Source organism: Mustela erminea, chromosome 12, assembly GCF_009829155.1.
Source record: "Mustela erminea isolate mMusErm1 chromosome 12, mMusErm1.Pri, whole genome shotgun sequence".
Classification (NCBI taxonomy): Eukaryota; Metazoa; Chordata; class Mammalia; order Carnivora; family Mustelidae; genus Mustela; species Mustela erminea.
In genome coordinates this window covers 2,027,439-2,042,257 of record NC_045625.1, presented here as the reverse complement: position 1 = coordinate 2,042,257, position 14,819 = coordinate 2,027,439, and the positions used below count along the sequence as shown (strand labels likewise).

General features: G+C 63.3%; 1 protein-coding gene across 2 annotated transcripts in view; it reads right to left on the bottom strand.

Annotated features, from left to right (window-relative positions):
• COL5A1 (collagen type V alpha 1 chain) overlaps positions 1 to 14,819 on the bottom strand; it is a 139,102-nt gene that overhangs the window by 35,543 nt on the left and 88,740 nt on the right. For both annotated transcript variants that reach the window (XM_032306372.1, XM_032306373.1), the window contains exons 28-35: positions 12,866 to 12,910; positions 11,098 to 11,151; positions 8,720 to 8,827; positions 7,917 to 7,970; positions 5,969 to 6,022; positions 1,659 to 1,703; positions 1,480 to 1,533; positions 398 to 442 (exon numbers count right to left, since the gene is read on the bottom strand). In XM_032306372.1, coding sequence (XP_032162263.1) covers positions 398 to 442; positions 1,480 to 1,533; positions 1,659 to 1,703; positions 5,969 to 6,022; positions 7,917 to 7,970; positions 8,720 to 8,827; positions 11,098 to 11,151; positions 12,866 to 12,910 — 459 coding nt within the window. The remainder of the gene's footprint in view (positions 1 to 397; positions 443 to 1,479; positions 1,534 to 1,658; positions 1,704 to 5,968; positions 6,023 to 7,916; positions 7,971 to 8,719; positions 8,828 to 11,097; positions 11,152 to 12,865; positions 12,911 to 14,819) is intronic.

The window sequence follows — 14,819 nt, the reverse complement described above, 5'->3', positions numbered from 1 at the left end:
CCCGCCGTGTGGGTGCCCAGCCGCCCCCACCGCTGTCTTCCAGTGTTGTTGGTTCTCTGAGCGATGTTCCTCTCTGCTCCCACCACCCCCGGACGCTTCCTCCATTTGCTCCAGCCCCTCCTCACCGACATGTACAAGGTCAGGCCGGGGAGCTGAGGGGCCAGCATGGGGCCGAGGGCCCAGTTTCCTGACGGCTCAGCCGCCTCTGAGCCCCAAGACCACGGCCAAGGGGAGGGGGCTACTGACTTCAGCAGGCAGGAGGCTTCACTCCCACTGACCTTGAGGGAAACCCGCTCCCCCAGGAGGGTCAGACGCACGCCCTCCTCCCCCCCAGCCCACCCCAGGAAGAAATGGACGGGACATTTCAGGCAAAAGCGGCTCCCCCAGAGACGCTCACCCGTTCGCCCGGAGGGCCGGCCGGGCCGTCGCCTCCAGAGTTGCCCTAGGGAGGGAGGACAGAGCAAGAAGAGATTTATTGTCACCCGTGTTCTTCCCGCTTGTGGCAGACATCGCTGGGGTCACGTGAGCCCGAGTGCAGGTCACCGGGTTCTCAGGAAAGAGCAGAGAGCACCTGCCCTCGGGGCACCCCCCCCCCCCGCTGTCTGTCATCTCGCCTCTGTGCCCAGGTCAGACACTGAGCTGCGATCTGCAGGGCTGTGACATTTCCCGGAGGACAGTCCCCTGCGGGGGAACAAAGGCTGTGCTCCCACCAAGAAACACATCGAGAACTCCTGTGGGGACAGAACACGGCGTCCGGCCCGGGCCCCCGAGCAAGGCAGGGGCCGCTCCCTGGCCTTAGTGGCTCTAGCAGGAGAGCCTTACATCCGCGTATGGGAACGTGCGCCTCGCGGAAGAACGCACAGTGGCCTCCAGCGGGCACATCGGTCAGCCTGGGATGGCCCGGCTCTGTACCCCGGCCAACCAGAAGGCCCATGTCCCTCCCTGGTGGGAATGCACTTAGGACTGGCCTCCGGGCGGGACCGCGGGGGCCTGCTTGGCAGCCGTGCGGCTCCACACAGAGAACCGAGGGGAGTTGGCGTCCGTGCCCCTTGGAGAGAAGAGGGGACGTGGGAGGCAGGCTCAGGCTCTCTCCTGAGGCAGAAAGAACTTTCTTTCCATTTCTGGCAAAGCTCCCTCTACAGCTTTCAGATGCTTTTCAAGAAAAGAAAGAGGACTTCCCCGCCAGAACTGGATGGTGGGTGCCAGGACGGTGTGGCATCTGTGCAAAGCCGTGTGGGCCTGGCCTCCTAGGGCCTCGGGCTGCTGTCTCGGGGTTCCAGTATCGGGAGGGGCCGTTCCCACCTCCGCTCTCGGGGTTGAGACACGTGATTCAATTCAACCTGACTTGCCCGAGAGCTGCTGGACCAGCTCCTTCTTAAATTCCCTCAAGCAAACGTCTTTCTCTCGTTTTTGTTTCTCCAAATGAGAAGGCTACAGGTGAGCAGCAGGCGCCCCAGAAGAAGCCCCCTGAAGACCTACCTTGGGGCCAGGCTTCCCAGTGATGCCCCGGGGGCCTCGTTCACCCCGCGGACCCTGCGCAGGCATGAGAGAGGAAAGGTGAGCTCGGAGCCTCCCTGCCCTCGAGACCTCCCTGCCCCTCCCACCGAGCAGGCTCCCCACGACACGCTCCCGCTTCTGGAAGCCCCGAGGGCGGTTACCGTCGGGCCTCGCTGCCCCCGTGGTCCCGGCTTCCCAGGCGTGCCCTAGAACCAGAGAAGAAGGGGCTGGTCAGTGGCTCGAGACACCTGCCACGGCCTCGGTGCTGGCCATCTCCGGGTCACGGGGAGAGGGCTCGGCGACAGAAAGGAGGAAGGCCCCCTCTCTCATCTTTGCTTTTACAGGAGATTTTTCCAGGCTGAAGGACTGCACTGCACATTCGATACACGGGGCTCTGCGCTCCAGCTCAGGCCTGTAGGAATCCAATTTTCCTCCCGCACCCTGATGGATGCGTACCGCCGTTCTCTGGTTTCTATCTGGTTTCCTTTTCACAAGCATCAACACCCCTCCGCCCACCCTCTCCCTCTCTCTCTCCCAGCGGCAGGGGCGGGGGGGGGGGATCATTACTGCAAGGGAAGAGAACGTCACCCTCTTTCATATATAATTTACCTCTGCTGCTGTCGAGAATATTAGCCATTAAATTTTCAACAGGCTCCGCAGACAAGCAAACTTGCAACTCAATAGATAAATCACACACCCAAACTCATGTGCTGCTTCTAACCGAACGGGGGCTCCTTTTTCCTGCTGTCATTGTTCTGCATTTTCCAAACCCCAGGAAACAGAGGCGCCGTATCTTTTTTTTTTCCTCCAAAGCAAAGCTCTGATAACCGGTAAAGGCGGTTTACCTACGGCGTGCGGGAGCAGCGGGCTGAATGCCACCCGGGTGTCCCCGCCGCCTCTCCACTGATTTTCCAGAATCTTACTCCGGTTTCTAACGACAGCGCCCAAGACAGAGCTGTGCTGCTAACAGCCTGACGCGCGGCCACTCCCCAGCTCTTCCTTGTTTGCTACCAGAATCGAAACAGTTTCCTGCAGTCTCCCATCTTGAAAAGAATTTAATAAAACCGTGTATGATGATGAGATAATTATGGTGCCTTTTCACAATGCACTCCGCTTTCCCTGCTTTAATGCTACAGCAATATCCTTTGCCTTCAAATAAATATTTGCATACGAAAATTAATGAAACATTGGCTTTCTTCCAACAATCGACTTTCGCCAGCGTGGAGGCCGGGGCCGGCCCTGGCCGCTGCTTGGTGTGTGTGGGTGCACGTGGGTGCACGTCTCTGCACCGCGGCCTCACCGAAACCCCACCCTCGGCGCCGGGCCCACGGTGGTCACACGGACAGCCCCCGCGGTCCGCCCAGGCCTCCTAGGTCTTCTCCATAAACTAAGCCACGCCAGAGAGCCGTGGACGCCGCCGGACAGAAAGCACCCCGAGTGCGGTCTTCCTGGCGGCTGGCCTGTGAGCGTCCTCAAGTCCCTGCTGCAGAGGCACAGGCAGCCCCAGAAACGGCACTGCTCGCGCCGAGAAGCCAAACGCAGGTGGAGTCTCGGGACCCTGGTCCCCCCTCGGCTGCCAGCCCCACAGAGCCACCCTCCGGGTCAGCAGGGGCTGAGGGCTGGCAAGGAGTAGCCTCCGCAACCAGTACCCGGAACTTGCGCTTCTCACCACCTTCCCCCTGGTTCTCGTCCGCATCTCGATGATTTCCGCTTGGGACTCTCGGGGAGGACGTTTTAAATGCAGCCAGCGCCGTCGGTCAAGCAGCAAGACCTCACTGTGCTCCCCGGGGTGGCTCTGAATCCTGGAGACGCGTCTCTTCCCTCCTCCTGCTCACCGTCCTCTTGCCCGTGGGACGGCCCCTGGCCCTGACCCCTGCTCTGCCCCAGTCAGGCCCACTTGTGCCAGACATCTGGCCCCTGCCTACCTCTGCGGTGACCCCTCTCTGCCCATCCTGCTTCGTGTGCTCCGAGCTCACATCGCCGACCGCTTTATGCATGGATTTGCCCACTGGCCCAACCTCTAGAAGGCAAGGTCCCCGAGGGCGGGGATGTGGGCTTCTCCGCTGTGTCCCCAGGGCTCCAAGGGCACCTGGGACGGGGGGCCAAGGAGATGCCCCACGCTTGCTGTCTGTACAGATGGACAGATAGACACAGTGTCAGGATGCCAAGAACTACCCCACAAGTTGGTTGAGAAGGGGCGGCAAGCCACCAGACTGCCACCGTCACTGGAGGGTTGAAAACCACGAGGGCTCAGGGAAGGTCACTGTCACTGGGAGACAATTCCTCTCTCCTTCCCTGGGGAAGGTTCCAGAATACAGACATCTCTCTTCAGAGGGGCACTGGGTGGACACGTGTCCTCGGGGCTCCTCTCCTGTGCAGGGCCGCAGGTTCTCCACTGCCTGTGGGACCTGGGGCGTGGGCGGCCCACGAGCGTGCAGTGACCATGCGTGTAAACCCGCGGCGGGATGCGGTTCGCTTGCACACGGGGCCGTCTCAGACGGCAGACGCAGCCATGCTTCTCCAGATGCCATGTCCTCCGCTTGCCTCTGTGTCCCCAGACCCCAGGAGGGGCAGGGGGACTATTTCTCTCCCACGATGAGTGGACATTCTGGCCGGTCCTGTTTGGCCGTGGCCCAAGCCATTCCCTTTTATCCAAGTTCACATCTGTGGCCTCTGGCCCCGTCCTCACCACGGTGGCCACCGGATACAGTCACCACCACTCACAAGCTACAGAATCCCTGGAAATTCCCAGCATAGATGGTTTCCTCGGGGCGTCCATGGTTCAGGGCCTGGAGCCACGAGCTCACCAGTGCAAACCCCAGGCCCCACACCGCCCTGCTGTCAACCACCTCCGTTTCCGTGGTGTCCCCGGCGACCCGTGGCACCAACACAGGAAGACGGTGGCCCATGGGGGCTTGGGGTGGGGGAGGGACCCCGGCGTCCGGCCGGCCTCCGGAGCAGCTGGCGGGGCAAGGAGAGAGCAGTGGGGCTCGGACCCGAGTGCACCCAGGTCACCGGCCAGGCCTCCACGGCTCCGTGTGATCCGGCCGCACGGGGCCTCGATCCCTGCCCGGCCCGGCAGCCTCCTCCATGGCCAGCACGGAGGTGTGGTCGAATCACAGGACCGAACGCTGAATGTCATGACCCCCACCCCCGAGAGGCTCCCTGCAGGGTGCTGTCAGAGGTCATGAGGCCGCCAGGAGCCCCCCCGGTCGCCCCACACTTCCCAGACCCCAGACCATACCCCGCGGTGGCCTCTATGAGCACCGCAGAGGACAGACTCCCCTGAAGACACCTGTCAGACTCTCCCTCAAAGGAAGAAGCAGACGGACAGACAGAAGGGGTGGGGGATGGGTGGATGACAGACACACGGACTGCGACAGAAAGACAGGAAGAGACGCACGCGCCAGTGTGGATCCAGAGAAGGGTCTACATGGAGACACGGAGCAGAGAGACAGAGCCAGAGGGCGATGGTGCCCCGTGGTCACACGGCCGGCTGGCTCTGAGAGCGGCCCCACGTCCTCTGCCCCGTGCGTCGGGCACACACGTCTGTTCACGCGGGTGTGGCTGGTTTGACACGTCGCTGTCGCTCTGTTCCCGGGAAACTCGTGGTCTCTGCTCCCGCCCAGTAAGGACAGTGTGGAGCACAGGCTCCAAGCAGGTGCCGCCCCTGCCTGCGCCAGGGGCTGTAGTATGGGGGGGGGGGCTCTGTGGGACAGCCCTGTCTCTGAACACCCAAAAGCTGCACTCCTTCTGAGGCCTGGGGTCCCCCCACATCTCACAGACCGGCCCCTCGGTCTCCACAGGCCCGCGGATCCCGTGTCCTGAGGGGCGGCCCTCAGGCGGCCTCATTAAGCTCCCGGCCGGGAAGCCTGGGCCAGCAGAGCGTCGGGACGGAGTCGGGGCAGGGCCTCCCGCGCCCGTCCCCGCAGAGCGCCGAAGCTCACGGTGACAACGGAGAGGACCACAGCACGCCGCACTGGGCAGATGCCCGGTGACTACGGCAGCTGGGGAGTCACGAGGGAGAGGAGCTTCCTGAGCCCCGACGAGCGGAAAGGGGGACATACAAAGTAAGAGAAAATTCCTTGTTTTCCTTCTAAACCTAGCCTGGGGGCAACGTCCCTTGGGTTGAAAGGGATGAATCCTGGTTTCACGGATGACCGGAGGAGCTGTCAGGGTCGTGGTGTTCGTTAGAAAGCGCGACCCCCACTCCCCAACACACTTCCCTGTCCTGCTACTGCCCGTCCGACCCCATCACCACCAGCCTCGTGTGCAGGACGAGTCTCTGGCCTGTGGAGTCAAAGGTCACGAGCTCAAGGTCAGCTGTCCGGAAAGCAGTTTTGGCAGCAAAGTGGGTGAAAACAAATGAGATATCCTAGAAAATATACCCATATATACCCATACATAGCGATACACCACCACGCCGCGGCAGCAGAACAAGCCGCCTGAGCAGGGGCCAGGCTGTCCTTACCCTGCCACCCTTCTCTCCGTTGGCCCCAGGAAAGCCAGGAAATCCCACGGAGCCCTGGAAGAGAGCAGATGGGAGAGGGGGTGAGAGCCGGGCCGCAGGAGAGCCGCGCTTGTGCGCAGCCTCGGACGCGACCTCACGCCCCAACCCACCCGTGGGTCCACACACCCACCTGTCCCTCTCACCATCCATCCGTGCATCCATCCAGGCGTCCACCCGTCTGTCCACACACCCACCTATCCGTGCATCCATCCACCCGTCCATCCAGGCACTCGCCCCCCCGCCCCCACCACCACCCATCACCCACCACCCACGCGCCGCCCACCCTCGCAGTAAGTTTCCCGAGCATCTCGTGAGTCCACGTCTAAAACCACAGCTGTCTTAACCGGGCTTCTCCGTGTCCCTCTCTGCACAGCCACGGCTCCCAAAGGCCGGTCCTCGGGGAGGAACAGACCTCCCAGATCCGGAGACGAACCAGAGGCGACGTGCGGATCTCACGTGTAGATACGGTGTTTACTCTGCCTGTTGTCATGTTTTGTCACCTTCCCGGAACACCTCTAAATAAAGCCTGGCAGCTCGCAGAGTCCAAATCAATGCAAATTTATGCCCTGACTGTAACGGCTCACAGCTGTTCCTTCTAGAAACCTCCAAGGGGCCCGCGCACAAACGCACTCGGGACTCTGTGCGGCCAGTACCCAGACAGCTACGAGCTGAGCCTCCCCGTGACACGAAGGCACCCCCACGCCCACATTCACAGGTGGGGGGACTGTCTTCAGAGTGGGTCCGGACTCTCCATGCGGCTCGAGATCCTGACCTGAGCATGTGCGTGGGTCAGGGAAAGCTCACACATGTCCAAGCCTGGCACTGCTCACAGGGGCTGAGCGTGGCCCACCCCCTGCCCCATGCCCACCTGCCGATCCAGGCAGGAGACCGTGCCACGGACACCTGGGTGTAGGTCCCACAGAGCTCCGTGGCTGCATCCAGGCATTCCCAGGGACCTTCAGAACGGCCAGGCAGCCTCCAAGTTCCACCCTTGCCTTCCAAGGACACCGCCTGAACTTGAACCACACACCCTGACTTCTCTCGGCTCTGCCCCCCGAGGGTCACGCACTTCAGGAGAGAAAACCTGTCCATCAGCCCCTCTTCCTCCGAGAGGCGGTGGGTGCCGCCGCATCGCAGCCTCGTCCCACACGCCACTGTCGGACACTGAACAAATCCCTGCCTGACAGCCAACGGCCTCCCCGCACACAGGGCGCGGGTCTAGGCCCCGGGGGTGCATCTTAGCATTCCAGGGAGGGACTGCTGTCTCCTTAGGCCGCATGGGAATGCCCGGCGGGGCAGCCCACCCCAGGACGCCTCCCGCTCGTGAGGTAGAGTCCGGAGTGTGGAGCGGCACAGGGCCAGGAAGGCAGGAAGGCACCGCCGCAAACCTGGGAGAGACAGGCGCGCTCCTCCTCCACTAATTATGTCTCCGGTGCAGGCGGCTGGTTATTTTTTAAGGAAGAGCCATGAATAATAAAAGATGAGTTTTGAAAAAAAAAAAAAATCATGTTTTAAGTGATTTCCAAACCCTCGAGGAGCTGTTTCACTTAAAGCAGGACATGATTTTCATATGAGGAAGGTTTCCTCTCCCTTTGACGCTGGTTATAAGCAAACAACCTTCCAGTCTCCAGGGTGAAGCAGAGGTGAGCGCGGCTTCTCGGGCGCCCGGCGGACAGAGAGCAGCGGCCATGGCGGCCTGCAGCCCTCAGCTCTGGCCGGCTTTGCCCCTTCTCTGATAGCCTCTGCTAACGGTCCCAGCACCTCCTTCCAAACTGGCCGGACTAAGGCCAAAGGCTGTGAATGTGGCAGAACTTGCGGGGCACGGGGGCACGCAGCAGCCTCCCCAGGAGCGGCGACCGGGCGAGGGGGCAGGGCAGGGAGGGGCCCGGAGGGGGTGTCCGTAGATTACCTTGGGCCCTTGTCTTCCTGGGTAACCCGGTAACCCCGGCACTCCGAGTTTTCCCTGGGGAGAGACACGGCGCTGTGTTAACGGCCGGCCCCATCTTCCGCCGTCCACAGTCTCAGAGCAGAGAAAACCAGCACAGGTCAGCGGGGGCCCGAGTGGGCTGCGGCTTCCAAAGACCGAAGGACTCAGAGAGACCCCCTGCCTGCCCCTGGGATGGCGTCTCCCGAAAATCCTGCCTTAGCCGGTTATAAAAGCCAAGGCTCCTCAGGTAGAGACAATATGACACTGAAGCAAAAGCAACTTGAGGCAAATCTTCCATGAAAGAACTTTTACCCTTGAGATTCTGTTTAACCCTTTGTAAAAGGGTCCTAGCCTTGGGGCAAGATGGGGCGCTCTGGGAGCCCACCCCCGTGCCAGGGAAAGGGGAAGGGCGGGCAGCGTCCCGCAGCCCCGAGTGCAGGGTAAGGGCAGCTGCAGGAGCCCCACATGCAAGACAAAGCCGGGGCTGCTGGGGCTCCCGCCCGAGGCTCTGGGAACCCTGTGGGAAGGAGCTCTTCCCTGCAGGAAGGATGCCGGCCAAGGGCTCAGAAAGGCCGGGCTCAGGACAAGAAAAGGATGAGCCTCTCAACAGACAAAGTCCCTGGGAAGGCTGGCAAGGGTGCCAGGGAGGCAAAGGGGACAGGACCCGAGTCAGATCACGCCCATCCCCCCCGGGGGCCTCAGCCTGGCGGAGTCACCCGCTGGACCGCCAAGGCCATCGGAAGGGTCTATCCCCAGGGGCCGATGGAGCGTCCCAAGTCACATACCTTCTCCCCGGGGGGTCCCAGAGGACCAGGGTCGCCATTCGGACCTCCACGACCCTTTGGACCCTCGGGGCCATCTTCTCCCCTAGGACCAGGGGGGCCGATCTCCCCCTGCAAGTCAGGAAAGAGACGGTGAGGGAGAACCCCCCAGCCTCCCCCCACTCCACGACTCCCAGCAGCCGGTCTGGGTCCGAGAGTCCGCGTAAGACCCTGTGGTAGGAGCCACTCAGCCCACCGGGCGGCGCCCGGCGGATGGAACGTGCTCTGGTCAGACCAAAGCAGAGCGGCGTGCGCAGCTACAGGCTCTGCTGACCGGCCAGGCCGCCCCTCCGCACGGAGGCAGGCGGCTCCCTTCTCAAGGCTGCACACTCCTGCTTCTCAGTCACGTTCTCCAAATGAGCCCCTCTCGGCTGAGACGGCCAGGAAACAGAACTCCGAATCACTACTTCCCCAAACGCAGCAGAAGAGCCCGTGCACGGGGACCCGCTTTTTCCCTTGAAGCCCCAGGAGGCATAGGGACAGACCACAGCCCCTGGCCGGGCAGCTGTCTGAGCACGGCTGGCACACAGGAGACCACGGCACGTGGCCCAGAGATGACAGGGTCCCAACACTGCCCCATCCAACCTGCCTATGGTACAGATGGGGAGGCCTGGGCCCAGGCAAGAGTGAGGGTCTGGGGGCTTGCCGAGGTCAATAACCGCCCACCAGTCAGCGTCTGAGCGCCCACCCTGGCTCTCTGCCCACAGCCAACCCTCCGTCTGATTGCCGGCTCCCCCATGTCCCATGACTGTGGCACAGTCACGCCACCCACAACAGAAACGCACGCCGCACAGATGAAGACCAGAGACTCCCCTGTCCGTAAGGTCCAGCCTGTCTGCAGGCCCAGGTCCCTGGGTCCCTAACAAGCGTTTTTCTCCATTAACAAGAGTCCTTCACACGTTTACTGAGCACCTAGAAAATGCCACGTGCTGGGCAGAAATTCCTCTGGAGGAAATTAAAATGGATGACTCAGACTTCTAGCTGAGGAAAGGTCCCAGCCCAGCCCTACCCTCTCCTAACTCCGACCGCGGGCCGGCCCACGGAGCCGGGCATGTGCCTGATGAACGCCTTTTGTGCAGCCTCTTTTGAAAACGCGTCCTTGTAATAGAGACCCTAAAGGCGGGCTGCCTTGTTGGAAGCAGAAGAAAAAGAACTTTGACCAGCCGAACAGAGAGGCCCCTCCAGTGTGTGCCGTCGGGGTCCTGTCACCATGGAGAAAGTTCCAGAACGGCGGTGTGCGGCAGGAACATAACCGGGACATAACTGTGAACCTGATCTCTCCCTTTTATTCTTCCTCCTTTGATAGACGCCAAGACTGCTTCTGCCTTTTGAGCTTGGGACGCTGCGCTAAGCGTGTGGGGCTCGGGGGCTCGGGCGTGTTCTGAAAAGGCACCTGCAGGCCAGCCTGGTCAGGGGATAATTTTGGCAGCCACGTGACGGCCCTGGGGCCGCTGACAGCCGCCCGTCCAGGTGTGCGTCTGTGCCCGCCGGGTGGCCCAGGCACCTGGCTCTCTCCTGCCCAGCCTGGGCTCACTCTGAGGCGTGGGGGGAGCCTTCGAAGTGCCCGCACCGCAGTGTGTGACCGCGGGCCCGCTCCCCGGACACTCCCTGCTACGGTGTCTGCATCACCCTCTCCTCATTTAGATGAAAACGCGGCCAGGGGCTTTCTGCGGGACACCTGCCTAGGAAGCCACCTCCTCCTCCCCAGCACCGGCCGGCTGCCTCTGGAGCGGAGGCGAATTATTCAAACAACAGGTTTGTTGCGGCTTCTGATCGCCTGGGATGAGGTCACAGACACAGGGGCTGCCCTGGGTCCTCAGAACACACAAGAACAGTTGGTGGACCAGGATCCTGCGGGGGTGGGCAGGGACCCCGGCCCTCCCTGGACAGAGGGCAGCCCCTTCCCCTCTGCTCCCCACAGCGCTCCCACCCTTCTGAGCCAAAGGAACGGCTCTGCTGTCCAGAGTGCGGGCCGGAACCAGGGCACAGGGGCTAGTGACCACAGGGGACCCCAGTAATGGGGCTTAAGAACAGACAAGAGTCAGCGTGGCTCTGAGCCAGAAATGAGGGGCCAGTGGTGGGGGAGACACACACAGAGCCAGGCCTCTGGGCCCCCCAGCTGCCCCTGCCTGAGGGCCTAGAGCTCCCACGGAGGCTTTACCTTCTTTAGAGAACCTGACCGATGGCCCCAAACACCCCAGCTTTCCTGCCCTGCCCCACAGCCCCACCCCTGGACCCACCTGCAGCCCCGCCCCAGCCCCTCTCCTGACCTCCAAGGCCCCTCCCCACAGCCCCGCCCCACCCCCAACCGTGCCTCTGCCCCGACACCCCAAAACACTCACCCGATCGCCCTTGATGCCCATGTCTCCTTTAAACCCAGGAAAGCCGTCTTCACCCTGACAAGGGACGAGACAGTGCTGGGCTGCATGAAAGAGCCCACCTCTCGGATGGCCGGTCCCCACAGTCGGCACGGGGCCCCCAGCCCCACAGCTACGGCCCGAGCAGGAGACGCGCCAGGTGGGGGGCTGCTGCGTGAAGGGCGTCCCCCTAACCCTTTGCGGTCGTGGGGACAAGCTGGAGGTCTGCAGCCCAGCACCCCCTCCCCCCGCACAGCTGGGCACAGCTGCCCATCCGCCCCCACAGCTGCCTTCAGTCCGGGCACCGCTGGAGCCCAGTAACTGCTGACCAGCAAGCAGCGGAGGAGGGCTCTTCTGCCCCACAGAGGCCAGGACCAGTGAGCGCTGTAGGCAGGGAAGGGCCTGGGGCTCAGGCAGTCCTGCTGCGGGGCCAGCCCTCTGTGACAGTCCTGCGTTTTCTGGCCCAGCAGGACACGTTCCTGCTGTTTGTGAATCTGGGGATTCACACACATCAGTGGCCTGCTGATCACTCAAGTCCACGGAGACACCCACAGAGACCCTCAGGAGGGCCACACAGGCCCACCCGGCTCGCCCTTCCCTCCCAGCGTCCAGGCCTGCGTCCTGATCTCACTTGTCCGTCCGGGGCCTGGTCCTCAACACCCAGGCCGGCCAGGGGCTCACACCCAGAGGCAGGCCGCTTTCTGGGACAAGGTGCGAACGCGTTCCTCCTCAGGCCGCTGCCGCTCGGTGAAGTGCCAGGGGCTGGCCCGCAGCAGCCTCAGAAGGGCCAAGTTCCTGGGGGGCGGTTCCTCACCCCCCTCCCAGCCCAGAACCAACTTGGGGCAGCGCAGTGACCCTCCTGGAAGAGAGGCCTGCCCCGTGCGACCCAATCCACATTCTCCCGGGCAGCCCGGTCTTCAGCTAAGGACAAATGTGGCATTCTGGGGGCTGTGGACAGCCCCTCCAGCAGGACACAGGGCCTGGGTGGACGGGCCAGGAATTTGGGGAGACGGGACCTGCTGCCGGGGACAAGGTCTGCCCTGCGGGGGGTGTGCACATCCCTGACCCACTGGCCCTCCGTCCCCACACTTCAGATGCCCCAGAATGAGGGCTCAGAGGTCTGCCTTGCCCTGGCCACCCCCGGAGGGAGCCCCCCAGAGGGAAGTGAGGCAGTGTGTGCGCCTGCCTTCACCAGGAGGCCCTCTGAGAACAGAGCCGGGCCGGGGGGTGGAGCCGACGCCACCACACAGAGGTTCTGGCTTCCCTGCCGTCCCTGCCTAGTGCCGCCCCGTGATGAGCCGCCTCGGACTGGCAGGTGCCCCGGCAGAGGACCCACAGCAAGTGCCGCCGATGGCCATGGCAGCACCACTTCCCCTCTGCGCCCGGCTCTGTGGCAGTGCGAGGGGCTGTCCCTCCCCTTGGGAGGCAGCCGCGCGGGAGTGGGGCGTGGGGCGTCCACGGCCTCTGCAGGTGAGGGGCGGGCTGTGTGCTGGGCAGGGGGGCAAAGCCCCAGCCCCTCAGCCCTGCCAGGAGGGACACCCACAGCCTGTCCTCTTGGACACGTTTTTCCTTTTGCAGACAGCCTGGCCCGCAGGGTGCACCAATCCCTCGGTCTCAGAGGCCATGGCAGCCTCAGCTGTGGCCAACGCTGTACCCGTGGACCACCTGCCGGAACCCCGCCCTGGGAACGCCGCCCTCGGAACCCCACTCCGAGCCACATGCGCCCGGCGGCCCCGCAGGAAGCGGCACTCACCTTCTCGCCCTTGGTGCCCTTCAGGCCGCGGATGCCATCTGCCCCCTGCGCAAACACAGAGGGAAGGGAGCGAGTCAGAGCCTCTCCGGGGCTCTCGGGAGGAAAGGCTTTAACACCCCCGGTGTCAAGGAGGAAGAGACCCGGCGGCCCCGGCCGGGCGGCCTCCCTGGCGCTCCCAGTCTCGAAGGAAGGGCTCCCTGGGTTCACAGAGAAACGGCCTGCCCTCGCGGCCCACGCGAGGCCCCCCACGTCTGCGATTCCCAGATGGCCTCCACGGGCATCCTGCCCTCCTCCAGAAACCTCAGCCTCCCTGAGGTCTGGGGAGCAGGTGGGACGCGAGGCCTCAGCGTGGGCTCTGGAGTCAGGTCCCAACCCCGGCTCTGTGGCCTCTGACACGGTGCCAGGGACCTGGTGCCTCAGTTTCCTCATTTGGAAGGTTGGGGGTGAAGACCAGCATTACCTTGTTCCTGCTGGTGGGAGAGGGAGCCCAGACAAGCCCCGGGTCCCGGTGGGCGCTCAGTTACCAAGAGCAATGTGCTTCAGTAAATTCGGGATTATTATTAATACACGACCACAGGTATGATCATATTAATTACTAATTAATAATAAGGACAGCACCGCCAGTAATAATCAGCTCAGGACGTACCTCATCTCTGGGCCAAACAAGAAATGTGACGGACGGACACTCCTCTTCCCTATGCCCCCGCCCCACGGCAGCGCCGCGCCCAGGCCGGGTAAAGCCGTCCATGGCATGGAGTTAAGTGGCCACGGCCTGGGCCCCCCAAGCAGGGAGCAGAACTGACCGCTGCCTCCCAGAGACCAGCTGCCCGTGGGACCCCAGAGAGAGGTCGGGCCCCCCATCTGCCTCCAGCTGAGGCTGCCGACAGAACAGCAGGGCCACCTCCCGGGACCCACGTGCGGCCAGTGGTCGTCTGGTGGTGAGAAGTTTGCACAGACTGTGCGGTTTGCCCATCTTCCCGGGGACTGAGAAGGGCCTCTAGGCAAAGCTGGGGCCGGACCCGGAGCTGGGACAGGCGCAGTCTCCTGCCACCCAGATGCACTGTAGGCCCCATCGACCCCAGGCGACCGCACGCCTCAGGGCAGACGGGGGCGTGGTCACTCTGAAACCCTGATGCCCTTGGGGGCGCTGGACCAGCCTCCTCCCTCTTGCCAGGCTGGTGGTGGGGGGGGGGCTTCCTCTGCCCACCACTCCTGGACCTAAGGTCAGAGGTCAGGAGAGTGCTGCCCAGGGGACAAACAGACCAGGTCTCGGAGCCCCGGCCCTACTGACATCCAGGGCTGGGTGACCGTGTCCCGGGGCTGCCCCGCACAGAGCAGGGGTGGGGCGCAGCGTCCCTGACCTCTAGCCATCAGTTGACGGCGGGCGCCCCCCAAGTTCTAACAGTCAGAAATGCCCCCTGCTGTCCCCTAGGGGCACGAGTCCGCCCTGGTTGGTGGAGTACCGCCGGATGCCAGCCTCCCCTGTGGCCCTCGTGGGCCAGACCTGGGGGACCGAAAGCAAAGGGGCCCAGAGAGCGACAGGGCTTTGCCCAAGGCCTCGAGAGGATTCGTATTTACGGTCTTCCCCAGCCCGCCCGGCTCCTGCAGGCTTGCAGAGCGGTGGCGGGCCCTGCCGGCAGCCAGGCCCACGCAGATGCCCTCGGCAAGGCCGGGGAAGTGGAAGCACCCAGAGGGGCATTTCCCCGGAAGGAAGGGGGGCGGGACGTGGTGGAGAAGAGCCGGGCCGCCCTCACCGAGGGCCGGCCCTACCGGAGACCGCTCGCCACCTCTCGGCCCTGCGCAGTCACCTCCCTGGGCGACCCGCCGCCCCTCAGGCCGCGGACTCCCTGACGGCTTCCGAAGCCCGGGAAGGAGATCCTATTTCTCCAACAACAAGAGCGCCCGGCGTTGCTTTTCCAACCTCTCCGCGCCTCCAAGTCTAAGTGGCTCGCTC